The 22,002-nt window shown below is 42.2% G+C and overlaps 1 protein-coding gene and 1 long non-coding RNA gene across 5 annotated transcripts in view; one reads left to right on the plus strand and one right to left on the minus strand.

The window, feature by feature from the left end:
• The window catches only part of LOC124417896, a 40,006-nt gene extending 18,411 nt beyond the window's left edge, over nucleotides 1-21,595 (minus strand). For all 4 annotated transcript variants that reach the window (XR_006939046.1, XR_006939047.1, XR_006939048.1 and 1 more), the window contains exons 1-2: nucleotides 21,472-21,595; nucleotides 9,080-9,233 (exon numbers count right to left, since the gene is read on the minus strand). This is a non-coding gene — a long non-coding RNA (uncharacterized LOC124417896). The remainder of the gene's footprint in view (nucleotides 1-9,079; nucleotides 9,234-21,471) is intronic.
• LOC121110577 lies at nucleotides 3,312-5,270 on the plus strand. Its single transcript, XM_040700294.2, has 2 exons — nucleotides 3,312-3,468; nucleotides 4,093-5,270. Exons 1-2 carry the CDS (start codon nucleotides 3,444-3,446, stop codon nucleotides 5,241-5,243), a joined length of 1,176 nt encoding a protein of 391 aa, XP_040556228.1. The 5' UTR covers nucleotides 3,312-3,443; the 3' UTR covers nucleotides 5,244-5,270.
• Nucleotides 21,596-22,002: the final 407 nt, after the last annotated feature.

Genomic DNA, 22,002 nt, shown 5'->3' on the forward strand with positions numbered 1-22,002 from the left:
TCAGGTACACAGAGATCTCCAGCAAGATACCCTCACATCCCCTGTCACCCTTTAAATGAGGTCAGGGAAGTCTCCATTTCCAGTCTGTATGGGGCTGGCCCTGCATTCCCACTAGGTGCTCACTCACTCTTTCAAGCCATGACTTAGCATTTCTGCTACACTATTTCATTCCTCTTAAATATATATATATATATATATATATATATACATATATATATATAAATATAAAGCGTGAGAAGTATTAAATGATTGACTTCCTGTTGTGTCCAGCTTAGCCCTCCTTAAAATCTAAGTCCTTGTGTCCTTAAACCGTAGTAGCGCAAATGGAAAATAAGTGCAGTTTTGGTAGCTGGAATGCAGAGCTGAAATTATTTTTATTTCTCGTTTTGCCTAATAACAACACCTTGCAATAATATGTTTGCACTCATATGGATTCTGCACACTTGTCCTCCGCTTTGTTCATGTGTCTAATCAACCTCAAAACACTTCTTAACAATTATCTTCTTTCTACCATAAACATCATACAACTCAAAGCTCATAGTTGAGCTTTTTTTACACTCTACAGCTCAGTTATCTGAAATAAACGTCACCTGAAAATGGAGTAAAAGATATTCCTCACTAGTACTTGCAAGACACCCCTTGCGCTTTATCTATTGTTTCTTTGCATTTGTTGATGGCTTTCTGAAGTGTATGTCTTGTTTTTCCCCATGCCCACAGTCTAGAGCAACATCACTACGTGTTTAGGAAATCTGACAGCCAGATTGGTTCCCCGCACGCTTTTTTGTGTTTTGTGACATATATGTGACAATTGAAGTATACTGAATAATGAAAGCAGGACTAACGATGCAATTGCAATCAAAGTCCACACTGTGTCTCTAATTTAACCATTTCAAACTTGATTTTGTATTGAAAGACATACAGAGCTCTGCGTAATCAAAGGGATTAGCCACTGGGGAGAACTTTCAGCTCCTCCTTCTCCCAGTCACTCCCATAGGATATTTGAGCTCTCAAATTTTTAGATTCAGTAACCCCGTATTAAAGCACTTAGGTTCTACATGCGATATGAAACAGCCATCAGACTGCCCTTTCTTTCTTTCTTTCTCAGAAGACCACAGCAATTGTGATTCTACTGGTACATCCTACTTGGTCAGAGCTTATCCTTGTGTTCACACCACCCTCTCAAAAGACCACAGATAACTTCATAAACGGGCAACCAGGGAAGGTTGGGAGCTAAGTTAATTAGCTAATTAATAACAATTAAATAACAAAATTACAATGAAATCTTCCAAGGGGAAAAAAAAAAAAAAGCAAGTAAAGCTGTTCCAGTGGTGTGATGAAACAAGTATACTTCCTCTGTCTCACAAGCAAACCCCTGTGTCTGTCTGCCAGGTTGGACAAAGATAGGGAAACAGAAGTGAGCGCTTTGAACTTGAGCTTCCAAACACTGAATTACTGTGTTAGCCAATTTCTCCCTCAAGCTAAAGACAGTCAGATCTAAATTATTCCTGTCTCAAGGAATCCCTCATCCACCTCGCTAGTAACTTTGTGGAATTTCAGCCAACAGGCAAAAGCATTCACCTTCGGAGAACAATTCTTATGCTTTGAAGGCGCTTTTAAGATTAAAGGGGCACTGAAGTATGCACACAATCCCTACAAAGCACAAAGCATAGCAGAAGCAGCTTTCTCCACAAAGGGAGCAGGTAACACCACGCTTATCTGTCAGGACTTCACAGTGAACAAAATGGGAGCTCTATAAGGTGCTATAAGACGCCCCTCTGCCCTCACAAGGCCCCATCTGGAGGCCCGTGCCCTCAGCAGGAGAAATACTCGGAGCAGTTGGTCTCAGTGCACAAGACAGCCATGAAGAAAATCAAATGGCGACAGCACATCTCCTGTGAAGAAAAGCTAGATGGAAATGGGTTTGTTTATCTTGGAGAAGAAAAGGCCTCATTGCAGCCTTCTAGCACTGGAAGGGAGATCTTAAACAGGAAGGGGATCCACTTCTTCCAGAGCCTGTATCATGCCATAATGTGATAGAGAACGCAGCAACAATAGCACAGTAGCAAAGTCTCCAGCTGCAGCAAAGGAGAATGAGCCTAAATACAGCAGCCGTGGATGCAAAAAAGAAGACAAAAAAGCTGCACACCCACAGAAGACCTCAAACAGGAAGCAATCTCCAGACGGATTACCCTTGCCTCCACTGCCAACCCTTAAATGAGATCTGGGAAGGGCTGAATCCTGGCTCCACCCCTTCCGGTCACTCAGGTACATTGCATGCACCTGAGCTCCCCTGGGTTAGCCCTGCCTTCTCACCAGCTGCTCAATCACTGCTTCAGGCCATGACTTAGCATTTCTGCTACAGTCCGATAGTGAGAGGACAAGGCAGGACGGCTTTAAACTGTGAGGCAGTGGCACAGGATGCCCAGAGAGGTCATGACTGCTTCACCTCTGAAGGCGATCAAGGCCAGCTCACATGGGGCCCTGGGCAGAGCCTGATCTACTGGTGGCAGCCCTGCCCACAACAGAGGTGTTGGAACTAAGTGATCTTTAAGGTCATTTACAACCCAAGCCATTCTAGGGTAGAAATGGATCGATGGAGGCTGAGCCAATTTTTTCTTTTTTTTGCACATTCACAACATATGATTGCATAGAGATGGAACATCGGAAGCCATTCCTAAGTGAAGAGCAGAGCACTGACATGGTTTTTGATCAGCTTTGCTTTTGATGGAATTGAACAAAAGGTTAGAAAGCTATTCATCGTACAAGTGACTGTACAGGGAGGCATCACATATGCTACAGTTTGTCAAGGTCTTCTGGAAGAAGATGAAGTTTTCTACTGTTCCTAACCTTCCTACTGCCTGCTCTGGGCTCCTACTCCACCATGCTTCTGTGACTCACGCTTTGCAAAAAGAAACTCCGCATGAGACACATACTTTATTACTCCTTCTGGATGAGCAGATGCTGAGAAAGTCAAGGGTTTGATGTCCTATTTTGAATCGCTCTTCTTACCTTCTTGGATCGTTTGAGTGTGGTTTGAGATAGGCTTAGGGGAGTCACAAAGGGGGGCAAGAAGAAATGCCAGTTACTTCCAATAAACAGATCCTCTTTTCAAACATCTGAACCTTGGCACATAGTATAACTAGACAAACATACCATCAGCAGTGTTTCAAAACAATACGTTTTATTTCTAATGTTGGACGGGCGGTCACATTTTAACCCTCTCTGCCATATTCTTTTTCCATCTGTGACGTCACGCAGGAGTCACAGTGCTGTATCCAGTTGCCTGGCAACCGGAGCTTTTGCTTTGGTTTGCGGTTGGAGTTGTTGCGTTGCTTTGTGGTTGGAGTTGGTGGTTGCTTTGCGATTGGAGTTGTTGCGTTGCTTTGCGTTTGGAGCTGCTGGTTAGACTTTGTGCCAGTTCTGGGCCTCGATCAGCAGTATTTATGGCTGTGAATGGGCTAGCCACTGGTGAGTAGTTGTGTTTTCGTCACCATCTTCCTCTTCTGCTGCGGTAAATAGTTCATACCTCAGCCCACGGGTTCTTCAAGAAACAGGTGGTTTCTTGAAATGGAAAGTAACCCCTACGACCAAAGCTTAAATGGGAAGGTATCATCCTGTATTGCAGAAGCAAGCGTAGCGCATGGTTGAAGAGCAAGCACAAAACTTACCACCATCCCTTCTCTGGGATGACCATTTTGAAGGAAGCCCCACCCATTTATCTGTAGTCTGGCTCCATTTCAAGTCCAAGTGGACTCAAGGTCTCTTTCATTCCCCTTTACGTAGGTGTAACCAGTGTACCTCGCCCCAGCTCCCTCCCTTGTAAGAGCTGTATCAGAGGACCGTTTTTCACCATGGCAGAAGTAATAGATACAGCACTGGGGCCTGAAAAGGCCCTTCACGGCCTTTGCTTCTCGCTTTATTTCTGTGTGTTGCTGCAAACAAACACTGGGAAGGGGCATCTACAGGGTTTGGTTCTCTGATGGGCGGCTGCCCTGGGCACTGCTCTATTACACTACTACTGCCTATTAGGTGAACATAGAGACACAGCAGTGACACGGCAGATGCTCAAGCAACACTTGCTATTTGTGACAGGGCTGCTGCCTGCCGCCTGGCTCTTCTGGACGTCTACCAAGACACCTACCGCTTCTTGGAAGCTGCTACGCTGCCTTCCTCTTCTTCTCATCTACTACGCTGCCTGCCTCTTCCTGGAAACTACTACTCTGCCTGCCTCTTCCTGGAAACTCCTACACTGCCTGGCTCTTGCGATCTACTACTCTCTCTGCCTCTTTTTCGGAATCCACTGCGCTGCCTGCCTCCTTTTCGCACTATACTGTGCTGTCTGCCTCTTTCTCGGACTCTTCTATGCTGCCTGCCTCTCTTTCTGCATCTACTACTCCACCCGCCTCTTCCTGCAATCCACTGCACTGCCTGTCTCCCTTTGGAAACTCCTCCTCAGCCTGCTGCTTCTTTGGAACACCCTACGCCACCTGCGTCTGCTCTGCAACATCCTACGCCGCCTGCGTCTGCTTTTCAATACGCTATACCAGCTGCGGCTGCTTTTCAATATTCCATGCCACCTTTCCCTTCTTTGGAATGTACTACGTCACCTACCTCTGCTCTGGAAAATACTACACCACCTCTCCCTCGTATGGAATATGCTATGCCACCTGCCATTGGTATGGAAAATACTATGCTGCCTGACACTTCTGTGGTACATCCTATGCTGCCTGCGCCTGCTTCGGAGCATCCTGCGTCACCTGCCACTGCTACGCAGGATCCTACGGCGCCTGCCACTTCTACAGAAGATCCTACGGCACCTGCCACTGCTATGGACTCTACGACACCACCTGCCTCTTGTATGGACCATACTACGCCACCTGGGTCTTCTGTGGAATATAACACGCCGCCTGCCTCCTTTGGCAATATACCACGGCACCTCGCTCTTTTTAGAATATACCATGCAGCCTGGCTCCCTTTGCGCCATACCACTCCGCCTGGCTCACTTTGGGACTTACCACGCTGCCTGGCTCACGTTGGCATACACCACGCCGGCTGGCACTGCTTGGAACATGTCACGTCACCTGGCTATTTTTGGCATATACATGGCTACCTGGCTCTCCTCAGAATACACCACGCTGCCAGGCTTTCTTTGGACGAGAGTGCAGCGCCTGGCTCTCTCTGGACTAGAGTACGCCATCTGGCTCTCACTCAGATACAGTACACCACCTGACTCGTTCCATTGAATAAATAATGTCTTTTTGTTTCTGTAACTGTCCTGCATTTTCTTTATTGTATCACAGAATGGCTTAGTATGGCACAGTCATGCCGTAGAATGGTTACGGCATAGAATGTTACGGAACTCAAGGGTCATCAAGTTCCAATTCCCCTGCCGCTGGCAGGTACTCCAGCTAGGGCCTCACGAGGCCAGAGTAGAGGCAGACAATCACCTCCCTTACCCTGGAAGCACCTCCCAGGAGCCCCCGCTGCCTGAGGAGCATCTCCCCCGTACCCTTCCTGCAGGGATAGCGGAGTGCAACTCTACCAATCAATCCCCCTCTCACGAGCCCGGACGCTCCTCAGCCTTTCTACCTCCTCCTTTAGCTCTACCACCAGGCCGAGCAGATCCTCCACCTGCTCACACCGCACACGGGTGGTAACCTGGCTGCCCTCCTGCAGCAGTGACAGGGCCAGGCTTTCTCTGCAGCCTGAGACCTGAACTGCGACACGGACATCCATGCTTTCACTCTGAGTCTCCCCGCCCCTTTTAGGAGAAGCTCGCCACCGCGCGCTGACCATGGGTGCACCTCGCTGCGTCCAGAGAGCAACGCCCTGTTACGTGCTAAGCGTTAAGCCCCCTTCTATATGCCAAGGTGTCCTGCCTGCTCGCCCTGCCTGTGTGAACTGCCGTGCAAATAACCACTTCACTGAATCTTAATACAGTACTGCTGACTTGTATTGGCATACCACCTACACTATCTCACAGAAACGCCACCTTTTTCACATGCTTTCTGCTTGCCAGCCTTGTACACTCACAGCACAAGTACATACTCATGCATTCAACCGATTAGTAGAAATCCACTCTCCTTACTTGCCTTCAATTTACCCAACTCTCTCCTGACACATTCAGGTTAGTGTTAGTGTTGACAGCTTTGGCGAAGATAATCGGGAAGTCGTGAATCGTGTAACATTAATATCAAGCAGGAATTAATCCGAATTAATTCTAACACAACTAGAATGCCCTTCTTTCTCTAGGCCTAAAACTTTGCACCAACTACAGGGATACAGTCAAGTTTGTTGTTTCCAATCACAAGTTCAGTTATCATCCATTCCTTTCATTAGAAACACTAGCAACTCCAGAATTCTTTTCCTTCCTTTCTTCACTGGACTGGGAGATTGGAGGAGCATTTACTTTTCCATGGAAGTGACAACATAAAACTATTTGTCTCTAAGCTTCTTGTAGTTCAGAGCTGCTGGAAATTAGATAGCACGTTCATCCAACAGTGCTGGTCCGGAACCTTCCAGTTTGTTAATTTTGTATCATGTTGACCTTAGAAGTTAATCTGAGTACATTTAACCATGCCATAAATTAGGTTAAGCTTCTTTCCTGTCAATAGCCACTTGGTAGAGCTCACAGGGGCCAAGATTTAACTTCCCCATTATCTTTGATGGATGACATTATCCAAGTAATTACATCTAAATAACAGCATAAGCGTAAGACACCATATTCTTTCTTGTGAGTATGGGCTGAACTGATTGTGCTGGAAGATAGTCTGAAAGAATCTCAAAGACTACAGAATAATTGTGTACCTCTCACAGGACAGACAGCTAGTTGTGCAAAAAGAGCTAATAAGGGCCAGTAACACAGTCTCTCAGAGAAACTCCAAGTTTCTACAGACTTGTTTAACACACAGGCAAATACTTGATTAAGGCCCTCCACATCTAAGCACCCAAGTCCCTGTTAGTGGCAATTCCAGACTGTCCTGACAGTTCCTTGTGGATAATCTACCTATCATGTCCAAACTACTTCACAGGAATAGTTTTTTCTTTTCACTTGCAGTTTAAAAATGGCTCTGTCCCGATTGTGTGATAGGTTATTAGAAAACTGAGTGCCAAACTTGTCTCTTTCCTCACTGGTCTCTTTTTCAATGTGTGTGAATTTTTCATCAGTTCTCAGGGGGAAATTACAACCGTAAAGGAGTACTTTTCCACACATGAAACATGTGTGATAAAGAATACGACTGAAACAGAAGAAAAAGCTACCAGAAGAATTAAGAAGGTAACAATCTACAAGTATACAATTACTTTAAAAGCTCTGTTCTTCCTCAACTCCAGACCCACAGCACAAGGATTGGTATGGTAATAACACGCCATCAGTTTCCTATAGGCAAGTATAGCCCACATAGGCATACTAGTAGGCATGCTAATGCTATAACAACAAGTATTTACTGGTAAAAGTTCTCCAGTTCACAGTTTGAATACTTCCTCTCTGATCTGTGGAACACCATAAAGTCCTATCGCTGACTGCAAAGGCCTGCTGTATTTCAAGCTTATGCCATATATTCAGCAGCAGTATGCGCATGACAGGAAGCAGAAAGGGTGAGGCAAAAGAGAGCAAAGAGAGGAAAATGCTTTGACAGTTCCTCAAACAAACCTAATGCTTAACCATACTTTTTTTTTTTTTTTTTTTGCAATGAGGTTGGTTATGTAGTTGACATAGAGATATTTACTATCTGAGAAGCTGAAACAGCCCTAAGACACTGGGCTTTTTGTGTTGTCTTCGCAAGGCTAAGAAGTATCATAGAATCGCTCCGGTTGGAAAAGACCTTCAAGATCATCAAGTCAAACCGCAACCTAACCAACCCTCTGCACTGTTCATGTCCCTGAGCAATACCCCTTCTGTCATCCCTAAGATCATGTCATTTCTTTATTAATGAAATTCACCAAAATACCTGCTAGACTAGTGTTTACATTCCTAAACCTACCTGCATTTCTTTTGGCTTTTCCATACTAACACTGTTCCCTCAAATCCACTTACGAACTGTGGACAGAAGCTCCTCCAGAAAAATGCATCATCCCACCTTATCCTGGCAGAAATAAATTTGTCAAAGAAATAGTTGGGTACAAAAGGAGGAAGTGCTCTGAGGCTAACAGCAGTTACTAAAGCAGTAGCAAGTTCAATGCCTGTAACTTCAGCAGTATATTCCTGGCCTGCCTTAAACTACTTTGTTGGTAAAAAACACCACCAAGGGCACAACTTGCACAAGCCAATTACTCTCCCTAAATTAGAACATTTGACTTTTGTTTGTAAGTATTAACCTTACTATTGACACTAACACATGCTTGATGCTTTTAAACAAAGCTGCACTTTTCCAGGCTAGCTGAAGTCCTCCTGTGCTGTCCAAAGTACTTCTTTTCTAGTTTATCAGCACCCCCATGTTATCTCCTTCCCATTTCTTCCTGACCGATTCAGTGATGTTCTGCTTTTAAAACACCCTTTTAAAAATCAAACGAAGTACTTACACTAATCATTTCAACAGCCTATTAGAGATACTTTTATCATGATACTTATACCCTTTCCCAAATTCCTTCTTTAAAATTTCCAGGAAATTAAAAACAAAAAAAGGCAACTCCCTCTTTAGAACCTCATGGCTTCCAGCACCCACTCCAAGATTTAGCACACATGAAAGAAGAGTAAGGAGTTCAACTTATTAAAAGATAAGACAATCATAATAGCTCACACAATTATGTTAACCCAAAGCAAATATTTGTCCAGAAGAGCAGGAGCTATACCAACAACTTTCTGGATCCTCATACGAAGATTAAGCTTACTGTAAGAACTTCTCACAATTATTGATTAAAAATGAAATAAGGAGCACTACTGACATATGATAACATTATGAACATATACATTTCCATGCACGTACCTGGCTAGAATCTGATGTGAAATGCTAATTTAAATCTGGTTAGTACTAAATCAACATTACCACTTGTAATTATGTAGATTTAACAGTAAATTTCCACCTGCTTTAAAAGCAACAGGCAGAGAACTTTCCAGGCATCCTTACCACTATACTTTTACCTTTTTGTTTCCCACAAACAGGCTGACAGACTGCTGAAAGCCGAAGGTGGAGCCAGTACTCATTCAGGAAGGATAGACATTTCCCAGAGCTTTCCTCCAGAAGACTTCATCTCCAGAAAATTTTGAAGGACAATGGTCTCACTCAGTGTATCCTCTGAAAAAAAAAATATATATATATAGTCAGAAATAACCTACAATATTCCTTCCATATAGGCAGGAGATAGCTAGTCATCATTTCATGTATTTCTTAGGCATGGTTACTCACAAAGGGCTCCTCTGAGATTCACATCACTGGTGGTAAACTTCTCCTTTTTAGTTACAGTGCGCACCTATGAGCAAACTCATGCTTTCTCATAAATAGGGATAGAGAAAAATAGGCAAAATCTCCTTGCACCACCTGCCTGAAGCGGAATTATTTTGTTAGTAGTACAGTCCAAACCCTCTACGGAAACACGAGCCTTCCACCATTTGAAAGCAAGTGCAGAGACATGCTAACTACTGCCATGCAGACTAACCACACAGCCAGAAGTATGCAGATGTGGGGTCTGGGATCATACAATCTGCCAGCAAAAAGAACCACAGATTTGGGGGCCACGTTCATAGAATACTGTGAAGCTCCAATAAACACGGTAGAAGTACTCTTTGTGGACATAGCCTAGTGAACTTGGATGGTGATGTTACATGTAAAGTTCCCCTGTTTCTCAGTAGCTTGGAGGTGTCTGCTTTCTCAAACTATTAACTAGTTTTTGGAAGAACCACTTGAGGCAAAGGCTGTGTTTTCACCTTCACTGCGTCACAGTTTGGCTAGAGTAATAGTGGTAAAAGAGTCGGTGTTAACATCCTTACATTTTCTTTCCTGAGGACTCATTTCCAGTCTGTTACAGATTGAGCAAACATATCTCTTGCATCTCCTTAACAACTTATGACAGTGAATATAACATCAGATATAAGTCAACAGAAGTTTGCTCTGCCACCGATGATCACTAGTAAAATGGAAGGGGCCTTGGAACTGAAAATGACAACTGGATTAACAGAGCTTCAGAATCTCAGCTCTCCAGACAAGGTTCTGTCTTCCACACAGAAAAGTTACGAGGCTCTTTTATTTTACTGTTCTCCCAAAAACAATCACAGTGAACTGTTGAGGGATGGCTCCACAGCCGAGGGGGCCATGGGTCCCTTGAACAGTTGTACGAGCAGAACAGGCCTAACAATTGGCAGGAGATACAAATGGAAAAGTACTAGCTCGTTAAAATGGCTGTGAGCTCAGGTGCTATGTGCACAACCCAGGCTATGAGACCTTGAAGCTGTCAAAGCAGGAAGAAAAACTGAGGCTTCATTTAAGATAGGGGGTAGCTCGCCTGGGAAGAGATTAAGACAGTGGAATGGTTTGAAAACATGCATGGCCAATAGTATTGCTAGGTAGGGGGCTTCTCACAATGCTCCAACCAATTACAAGCTGACACACGTTTGCTACAATCTATATACATGTGTAAGAAGCGGATAATGAACGGAGGTTCTGATGCACTCATATTCAGTCATGTCATCACACCCCATGCGGCTCGGCCAGCGAACGGACTGGATTCCGCTTTCGAACCCTTGGGTGTCTGCCAACAGCGAACCTTGGCTGAAAACAAGGTAATCCAGTGCTTTGAACAAGCTCTGCCTGCTACATTTTTGGAAGTGCTTTCTAATGCTTTTTCAATCACAACGGAAACAACATCCATCAATTGATTCTAACTGCTGGAAATTACAAGACAAACTGCATCCCTTAGCATATAACTTTGAAATATAATCCAATTCACACATTACCTTTGTAACACCTACTCTCTGCAATAAGTGATGACACAGGTATTCGTAGATTTCAACTACGAGAGGATTACAACTCATACTTAAACAGAGTAGTAACATAATGGAGCTTAGCTCATTCTTCAAAAGACAGCCAGCCTGCAAAGCACTCTCGAGTAACCTGCAACTGAAAAAAATGGCTCTAGCTCTCTCCTTTTCCCATTGCCTAAGAAGCTGGAAATACAAACATCTAGCTAATTGCCAAACAAGCAGCTCATTCATTTGAAACAAAAACTAATGCTGATTTGTCTAGCAAGGAGCAGAAAGTAAGAACAGCAAACCAAAGAATCACAGAATGGCTACAGACGGAAGAGACCTTCACAACCACCCAGTTCCAGCCCTCTGCCACGGGCAGGGTTGCCACCCATCAGCCATCCCTCTGCACCCCACTCTCACATCACATTACAGAGTCTGGCCATTACCAGGGGTAAGGCTAATAAGAATACAGAAGTTAAACAGTATACAGAGAAGTCAGGCTGGTAAGATTACCACGTTGAAAAAGATAACCAGATATAAATGAAAGGTGCACACTGGTGTTGCAAAAACTCATAAAAACTCCATGACAAGCAATCACAAGGAAGAAATCCTTCCTCAGAGGCACTCAGCTGCTAAGTGGGGTCTAGGAGAGGGGCAGCCTGGCTCCACCCCTTCTGGTCACACAGCTGAATTGCCTTCACCTGTGCTCCTGCAGCTGACTCAGTGCTTGCCTCAGGTGGTCAATCGGAGGTTCAGGCTGTGATTCAACAGTTGCCATACACCAGGTGTGAGTCTAAACCATGAACGAGGCTCAAGACTCCATCTTCTGATTAGCTAGAGCTGTCTCAACTGTGTTTGGCTTGCCTTATACTAACTTTTCCTCATAGCTCACACCTTCACTCTTCACTGGACTTTTGTCAGGGAATCTAGCAATTTAAGTCACCTGTAAAGCCAAATGTCACCTGCATGAGAGTAGTGCTATCATAACAGTAAAATTCCAAGTTTAGAACTTTAGAATTCATCCTGCTAGACATATTTCACCCCTTTCTCTATTCTGTAGGTTAAAAGCAATGTTTCTATATGCCCAAACAACAGATTGGGATCAAATATTCAGCCACTTAACCCTTGCCCCTCTTCATAAGCAGTTCTGCCCAAGAAAGCACCTGGGCAAAAGAGATTCCCAATAGTACAGGACCAAAAGCATGTTCACAGGCACTTGAACTTGGAAGCTTTTGGTGATCAAGAAAGAAGCTTGTCCAAAACTTACTAACAATTTAATACAACTTGCAAATGATCTTTAAGAGAGGACAACATCAGAGTTCTTTAAAGGGAGCCAAAAGGGGCACTGTACTGAGTAGCACAGAACATTTACACTGACTGGAATGCAGATTTCATCGCAATCCCTAACACTTAGCACTTCCAGCTCACACAGTTGTCTACATTTTTTAACTTCTGAGCCCCACAGAGTAAAACTCCCTTTATTTTATCGGAATTGAAGGTTTGACAACACTGCTGTTATCTCCAAGAATGACTTAAAGTCTATGCTACCAACTCTGAATCTTGATTAACGAAGGTGACTTGGGAAAAATTACAGAGTAGGAACATTACACTGTGTTACACCCTTTCTATTTTCTCTCTGACACTGCACCTGCAGAACTTCATACTTGACAATGCACGTCAAAGTGACCCATGAGAGACTGAGCTAGTACTGGAGATGTCTTCTGCATGTAGTGCCACAGCTGGTCTCATGTGAGATCCTGTCACACGTGCCTTGCTACTGACCTGTAAGCCTAGAGCTGCAGGGCTAGGAAGAACAAGCCACATCAACAATGGCACGATTGGACATTTCAACAGCACTTCACAACGTATTCATAACTTGTTCTAAGAGCTCAGCAAGTATAGAAATTGCCACCCACTCTCTTTCCAAGCAAACCATATGAAGTCAGGTCCAAAAAACATGAGTTATTGCAGATCAAGAAGCAGTACAGTAGGGCAAAGGGCCTGACATCTTTCTGCTAAGATTCTGCTTGGCTTAACAGAGAGGAAGATTTGAAATGGAGTAACACCCACTGATGGACTTGGACTACAGCACAGAGGTCCCTCCGGTCTCACTGTGCTTTGTGAATGTATCATAGAGCTGTGGAGAGAAATTCTGTGTGTTCTCATCTAGGGGTGCTTTGAAGCCTTTGCCAGGTTCTCAGCCCTGAAATAGTGATACTGAGCTGTATTCCTGTTCAATGCAGTTCACAGATTTCAACAAATGTAATAATCATACTAAAAGGTAGAGGAAGGTTTAAAGAACTATCTTCTTTTGGCTTTGAGCTCACTTTTGTTTGTATCGGAAATAACTTGAAGGTTCTGCCTGAACCTAAGGGTTACTCTTCTTTCAAAAGGGAGTTGCATAAATCAAGATACGGGCTGTTGCCATGCTGTTTTCCTCCCCTCTCCTCCTTTTGCAAAACATATGTTCTCCAGGTTATCTAAAGGAGAAAAGTTACATCTCTCTTTTAGTTGTACAAGCCAGCAAGTCAGTGCTCTGCATCTTCCCCTAACCACCACAAAGGAAGCAAGATCTCTGGCATCCAGTTAGGAACACCCAGAATTATAATATTCCCAATGGTTCATGCAGTAACATATATAGCAGGGTTTCATTTGTTACTTTTCTGGCATACAGTCATTCTGTGCTGGCAGGCTCATCAGTACTTAGCAATTGTTCCTTGCATATGTGAAAATATTTCTTGGATTATAACTCAGTCTCTGTGCAGCTTATTTGTTAAACGATGCAGTAATAGAAAACTTATTTCACACTTAATCACTGTTAACAGAATCATAACCATGACTGAACTATCTTGGACGTACACATTATATTCAATATCATGTATAACAAAAAGCACTGCGTTTAAAATTTCTATCGAGAGCCAATGGTTTAGTTACAATCTATAAAATTACACATAATGAATCTCATAACATTTCACTTACTAGCATTTCAGTCTATAACAAATACTGAACCAGGAAGTGCAAAAAGAATACCACATTGATTTTCATAATGACTGCAGTCATTCTACATAAGCCTATATAACATGCCATTTCCAACATTGTGAGCCTTTTATGCTTATTTGGCTATAGAAGGAAAGCCATGTCTCCAAATAATGAAGGAAAAGGTTGCCCTGGACCACTAGTCCATGGACCATTAAATTCTTTCATTGTTTACAGCTAGGTTTGTAAAGGATCGAAAAGGTTTTGGCAAGAGAAGCCTAATGTGCAAGCTTATTTCTGATGGTAGTACAACTCATAACCATAATGAATTTATTATCTTTGTGAAGCAGTTGCACACAGTAATTAAAAAGCAGCTAAGCCTAGCATGTCAAGCACTGCTGGAAGGTCATTTGGATCCCCCACACTCAAAAAAAGAGAAGAGATGGCATCAAAGTAAGAATGTACAATGAGTCTTACTTAAGATAGATTAACATCTATGCCACTGAATTAAAAACAGGATTGAAATAAGGACACAGATAAGACACTTGATATTGCTTCAAAGGGATTCAGAACTATTTTGGACCTCATTTAAACAAAAGTAAATTGTATTTTACCCTGGGACCAGGGGTATGCTATACCTGAACTGATGGCTCTGGGAAATATATAAGTAGACTTGGGGTGACACTAAAAGAATCCGTTCATTCTGACCCAGGAAGGGAACAGAGCTCATGCTGAGCTAAGAGTAAGCCTGGTAAGGAAATTGACATGTGAGATCCTGTTGTGAATATGATTATATGATTTTGTGTAGGTAAAAAAAAACATCTTTTTTTTTTTTTTTTTTTTTTTTGAAACACATCTGAAAAGTAGGCTCTCCAGGGATAAAAGCAATGGACTTAGGGGTTCATGAGAAGTCAGAGGTCCAGCCTGAGACTACAAGCAGGGTCTGTCCCAGCCTTCCAGAGAATGGGATGGATTTCTGAAGGAGCATATGTGACCATCTCTCAGCTCCTTTCGTGCCGTGCACTGCCATGCAATAGCAGCTAATATCAGTTTGGCGTAGCTGTTTCTTGATCAGTTTCTTGATGGACAGAGATCTGTAAGATCTTGCACTAAAACGCCAACCACATCCAACAGGAGAATGGAAAGATATAAAATAAGCTTTTGACTTCTGCAGTGCAGTTAGCCAGCTATGACGAGAAAGAAATACTTCTCAGTTCTCTAGTGATAATTGCTACTGAAAATCAAGAGCATTAGCAGTATGTAAAATCCCACCTGGAAAATTCGCTGTGTATTTTCATTGCTCACTTGATAGTTCTCAAGATATTCTGACTTGGCAATGGGTACAGAAATAAAGATCCTGTGAATGGTTTCTAAAAAAACACTTGATTTAGGACAGATCCTGTTTAATTATGTTTACAGATAATCCTGCTGCTGGGAGAAACTGATCTTAGCATTGACATATTAATGTAATGCTATCGAGGGTGAAAATGAACCATCAGCATCACAGCTATGAGAATGTTTAAGCAGTGCCGGCTGCTACATTTAGTAGATCCGTTACATAGATGTGCATATTTATTGTATCAGAACCACTCACAGTGGAGTAAAATGTTTGCAGGAACAATTAATATTGCTACTGAGAATCTTTCTCTCAATCTCTCTACGTACATAACAAAAACACCTTGGTTTTTGCGACTATTTTTTACCTGCTAACTCCTGGGATGATATATGTTGAATGCAGGATATTTTAACACCTGGGCAATACAACAGATCGTAACACTTTAACTGCTTGTTAAGATGAAATATTCTGCTTTTTAGGGCGTTTTAAGGTAAAAGGTGATTATGGCTTTCACAGTTTATGTGGGTATTGCACTCCAACTACTGTGGTATGCATGAAGGCACAGTGGAATAAGTTGATCCATCTCTCTGGCTTGGGGTTATTACTTGGTAGGACTATAAAAAAAGAAATTAAGAAAGAGCTCAGCCCTACAGCAGTCAGCACAAATGTTGTGGGTTTTTTTTTTTTTTTTTTCCTGAATGTTTTTAAGTGGTTACAAAAATCCACTGTCACCAGTACTTTGTCCTTTGTTGGAAGACGTGTTATGATACACTACTGCATTCCCATTCATTGAAATACAGTTTTAAGAAATTGGATCACATCTCAGGATCACATAATACTGAAAAAACTTGCAGGACAAGTTTCCCTTGGGTTTTGTGCTTTTCTCCTGATTTCTGTTCTGGCTACAGAAGACAGTTGCAGAAGACAACTATCTAACTGCTCACTACAAAGCATGAGCTGCTTCTAGATTTGCATCCCCAGGTACAGATCTTAGTTCTGAAAAAGCCATGCTGGACTTTTCCCAGCTGGAAATATGCCTTACTGTGTGTTGGTAAAGATACGAAGCGAGGCTCTAGACAGTCTAAACGCAACGTGCTCAGCTGAAACTTTTACCTACTTAGAAAACCAGGCAATATGGAAGTATAATTAGAACAGTGGCATGTGATATGACTAAGGAGGAGAAGTAGCTTTCCTGCTTACTATCAGGCTGAAATTTTTAAAACTTTGAAACTAAACTAGAAGATTTTTGGAAGGGGAACACAATGACAGAACAAGCTACTACAAGTCAGTGTGATCATGACACATTACCATTTGGTCTTGGAAGGAAAAAGATGAGAAGGAGGAACACTCAGCTAATAAAGCTGAGATGTTTGCTGTTTACCAAAACAGCCTATTTCAGCTAGAGCAAATCATAGCTTTTCCTTTTTACTTGCAATCTGTATGATTAAAGTCATTATAGTTCCTTGTAAGTCATCCAAAGAATCTGAAACAATCTATTCATAGCATGTACAAGGTATACTGAGAATACACTGAACCAGATGATAGGATCTGTGAGATAGATGGGATATACTACATTTCCCAAAAATCCTTTGGATACTGCCACAAACAAAGGCAACACTCACACCGTTCCTGAAGGGAAATAAAGTGTATTTCTTATATGTGAGGTCTAAGCATGTGAGACATGTGTCTGTATGTTTAGTGCCACGCTAATATCACAAAATACTTCCAAAACGACGTCTGGGGAAGTCCTGGGCTAATAGGAATTGACGGTAATTGTAGCAGTCAACACTGCCCCCAAGTGGGAGTTGTTCCAACTGCAATGGCCTCCTTTCTCGGCATTGGTAAACGTATTTGGAGTGCATAGTGGAGTGTCATCCCATGATTTCATTTAACTGAATTTTAAGAAAATAATTTTAAAATCCAGAGTTTATCAGCTGTTTCTTCACGACGCAAAGAAATGCTGTACAAATATAAAACAGGAAACCAAGCTAATTAGCGTTATCCCAACAGGGCAAACAAAAACATTGTGAGTTTATTAACACCCAGAAATATTTTGCAAGAGACTTGGCACATCTTTAAGTGTTGGTAAAAAGAATCAAAACTACCATCACAGAAGATTCTGGATAGTCCACGCAGTATAACCAAGGGTAAAATTCTTTCAAATCAACAACCCACAACACCAGTCTCAAGGCATCAGGTGATGTTAGCCTCCCTCTACATAATTGATCTCAGTCAACACACCTGACACGTACAAGACCTCAATCTCATTTAAAAATAACTGGGGTCCTTTTTGGTAGTGTGTGTGTACTGATAAAAAAGAATTACGTTCTCCTCCAAAACCGAGACACAACAAGTGACTGAAGAGATGGAGACAATGCTTAGATTTTCAGAGATTCATCTCAAGAGGATTCACAATGAAGTCACACACTTTGCAGACAGGAGATGAAACACATTCAGGAGAGAAGAGTGGCTACTTGGATTTCTTGAGGACTAACAATGCAGTCATTCTTTTGCTTGTAAAAGTTTGAATCTTGCAGCTCTTTGTCACAGCTTCAAAGAATGCATTATTAGAATGCACAGCAAAAAGCCTTGATGCAGCAGTAAGTTCATTCATATAAGACAGGTAAAGTGCGTTGTCATTATCTATCACCTTTTCCACAGATTATCAATGTTACTTTAAACCTTATGTCAGCTGGGTTTTAGTAAGACAATTAAGGGATAACAGTTGGTCCAGCTTAAGTATCGCAAAATGCAGGGGCCTTAGGAATACTTGATTTTATTATTAATTATTCATCTAGAATATACTATGGAATTTCAATCCTAAATTGCAATAATGCAACCCTAAGTTACCATGCTTAAATACTCCCAATAATAAAAAAAATAATTGGTCTAGGAGGAATAAGAAACAAGGTTTTGATCTCCACACATATATATAGCTGGATATTCATACTGAAATTGTATGCGGTGGGGCAGCCAGGCAGAAGGTGCTGCACTTCTCTACCAAAGCACACCACAGAGAAGACTGAAAAGCACATTTCAGTTAAGAAGAAAAGCAGGCAGGCTATGATTTCATCTTCACTTTTCCTGATAAAAAGCAAATGGTTGCAATTGCTTGCCAACATTACAAAACAAGAGTTTTGTGAAACTTGTGTTCGTAGATATGCCTTACCACCAGGCTCCTGTGGTGAAATCCCATCTGTATTGGTGCACATTGTTACCCTGAGTCCCCAGGTTTGGTTTGTATTTCATCTGCTGCTTGAGTAAATGAACTCTGATGGAATTGCTGCTTGGTTTGGCTTCTCCTCTGCCCCCAGCTGGCATAAGCAATGCCAGGGTCCCTGTCCTTCTGTTGCCAGCAGCACAGGTTTCATGCCAGGCAATTGCAAATATTTGTGTCAAGGGTCATCTCCATAGCCTCTTGTCTTTGTCAACAGCTCTCATAGCTGGCTGCCATCAAATTCTTCTACTCTTTCAGAAGCTTCCAGTCAGGTTGAGGCTCTCCTCTTCACTAAGTTCGCTTTCCCCTTAGACCCTAGTAACCTTTACTTGAAATAATTTATATTGCTAAATCCTAAGGTCTATTATTCAGATTGTCTGTGAAGATGTTATGGGTGACAGCCTCAATGCCCTTACTAAAGTCAAGCTGAACAGCATTCATTGCTCTCATCTCCTCCACCAAGCCAGTAATCACATAGGAGGTAGCTATCAGGTTAATGAAGGATGACTTTCCCTTCATAAATCCTTGATCAGTGTCTTGTCCTGCTCATGATGGACACTGCTTCCAGGCTTAGTTGCTCTATCACTGCCCCCAACAGACCAAGGTGAGGATTAACAAACTGCAGTTCTCCAGATTCTCCCTCTAGCTGCTCTTGACAGGACTGAATGACATTTTTTTCTTCCTCAGGTACCTCCCCCAACGACCATGATAGCTCTCTCAAAGATTATTAAGAACCAACTTTGAGTCTCTCCTCAGACAACTTTAAGAAGTATCTCTGGTTTTGATTTATTAGTTACAGGCTTCTTATTCCTCATTTTCAAGGAAGCTACAACAGCAGTGTAAAAAGCAACCTACATTTTCATTTTTTTTCAGGAATAAACCTTTTCACTGCAGCACCAATGGAATAAATACCAACTTACAGATTACTAGTCCCTAGATGCTTATGACAAGTCATTCAGTAACAACTCAACAACATAAAGCAATCAAACTTATATCACTCCATTTGCTGGAGGCAAAAGCTGAATGCTGACTTGAACAATGGCCATTTAACATTTTGCCTTTGTTTTGCATGCCCACAAAGAAAAGGACCTGAAGGAAAAAATGATGGTTTGATCATTCATCAGAGGCATTTCTTGACTTGAAAACTGAGACTAATTCCCTGATTACTATCTTCCAAAGCAATTTCCTTGCTCCAAGTCATTCCAGTGAATAGCTAGAAACCTTCAGGAAAGCAGAAATTTGAAGATATTCAGGAGTGATGAAAAAGGTACCTGATATTGGATAATGTTCTACCAGTTCTAGTGAAGCTGATGCTCTATGGTATAGCTCTTACACAGAAGAGCTCCTCCAGTAAAAAGTAAAATGTGAATTTGTGTTTTGGCCCTCCATTTTTCCTCAGGAAATTCTAAATCTTTCAGATGATAGATCAGTTTTCCCTTCAGTTATTCTAAGTAAAAATGCTGAAGTCCTATTATGCTTTTCCAGGGCTTAAGCAACATATAAAAAAAGTGGGATAGCTTCATTCCCTGTTATGAGCCAGCAATGAACCTGTGGGTAGGCACTATATGGCAAAAGTAGAAGAAACAGTATACAACAAATCCAGTCAGAGCTATGAAGTAGGCTGTTCTTCCCTTTGAAATACTTTTTCTTTCCTCCCATCTTTGCATAATCTCTTTTATTTTGTTCAAGTGAAGCATCAAGAAATTCTCCCTCCTCTTTTTAATTCCTCTTTTTTTTTTTTTTCCCCCCTAATTGAAAAGAATTGCTGGTACTCAGTTTCTGGTGGGAAAAAACACAGACTGAGGCAGAGTCCTGGCTCATGTCTCCCACATTATTCACTCTGATGCAGTTAGAAGCCAATGTGCACTAATTGCTGTGATCTCTCCATTTGGCTTTTAACTTAAATAGCCATCTGCAGGAGAATCTCAGCCGCTTTCAGCAGACAGAAGCACTTGAAAACAGCTGCCCCCTAACACTGTTTAATTTTTATAACTCTGAGGTCACAGAAGAGACCACTAACTGTTTCAATGGAACTCCATAGGATGGGCTTGGCTGGATGATTTGTTTCTGCTTTAGGATTTAATTTGAACAATATGGACTTTTCCCCATTAGCATAAAAAAAATCAGCACTTTGCACTGGTTTCCCACGCATCACTTTCAGCAGGCTGCCAACATTAAGATCATGTGGACAAATGACAAGCACTCAGACTACTTATATCTATTAGAGTCCACTGGTCACATCAGCTTTTGATTTTGATAATTTTTCTCAAAGTTGTATATCACTGTTACTTTCCACAGTCACCAGTTTAACATACACATATGTCTTGTAATTCAGCCACATAGCATATTTAGACAGTCATAAATTCTAATCAGGTAGAAAGAATTAGAATGTTTTCCTTTAGTAAGGGAGTTATTTCAAAGACACCGCGGCCACACTTGCAGAATTTCAAGATCAAGTATCAGAATTCATATTTTCTTTCCCCAGCTTTCCATGTTCAGGTCAGCACATAAAATGCTGCCTTACACATATTGCATTACGATTTTGTTTCGTAGGTCTAAGATAAATTTGAGTTTTATTGAACTAGAGACAAGTCAATTATTTCAGTTCATCTGCAAAATAATGTGGGATGAAACAAATGATCCAAGTTAATAAAGGTAAGCTGTTGGTCTAGCTAGAAAAACAAAGATGGTTTTCCACAAAAAACTTTCAGATTTTGCCTCCACCCCACACTCACCACATTGTACCACACCAATGGAGCACCACAAGCTGACAGGGAAATGCATTGCATTAATGCAAAAACAAAAAAATAACTGTGTTCTACATCTTATCAGCTGCACTATCCATCACCCTTACCAGTCACAAGGCAAACAAGGAAGCACACAATCTCAGTTTGCAGACGGCAGGTTAGTATGTTGCAGTTTTACAGATACCTCAGCCCAGGGGCCCCTGTGGTGTGACACCATATGGTTGCTACCCATGTGAGCTTGCCTGAGGTCACTCACATATCTCCTCCCAGCAGCTTCACAGTTCTCACCCCATACCTGCAGCCATGTACCACCCTGAGCTTTCTGCCTTCTCATCCCTCACCCTCAGGAGGACGAGCAGCATCAAGTCCGTTACACCCTCTAATGGCGGCCTCCGCTGTAAAATGGCGCCCCCTGCTGTAATCCCTCACCCTCAGGAGGACGAGCAGCATCAGGTCCGTTACACCCTCTAATGGCGGCCTCCGCTGTAAAATGGCGCCCCCTGCTTGTAATCCCTCACCCTCAGGAGGACGAGCAGCATCAAGTCCGTTACACCCTCTAATGGCGGCCTCCGCTGTAAAACGGCGTCCCCTGCTGCAAAACGGCGGCCTCATAATCGTGTTCTTCCTGCCTCCCTTCAGGAGCTGTTGGCCAGACTTACCTTTTTTTTTGAACGATCACCAGGGAAAGCCTACTGAAGACACTTTTCTTATCTATGCTAATAAATACGGTGCCATGAAAAATGCTACACATCTCCATTCCAACAAGTTATTCAAAAAACACTTTTTTTTTTTTTTTTTAAACAAGTTATTTTGAAGTTTTCCTGCG

This window comes from Gallus gallus, chromosome 4, assembly GCF_016699485.2.
Source record: "Gallus gallus isolate bGalGal1 chromosome 4, bGalGal1.mat.broiler.GRCg7b, whole genome shotgun sequence".
Lineage (NCBI taxonomy): Eukaryota > Metazoa > Chordata > Aves > Galliformes > Phasianidae > Gallus > Gallus gallus.

What these genes read in the sequence shown, in the direction of transcription:
- LOC121110577 (XM_040700294.2), top strand. Translation starts at nt 3,444, where the DNA reads ATGGCTGTGAATGGGCTAGCCACTG. An exon ending in TGTGAATGGGCTAGCCACTG is followed by an intron (nt 3,469 to 4,092) that starts GTGAGTAGTTGT and finishes TATTTGTGACAG; the next exon opens with GGCTGCTGCCTGCCGCCTGG.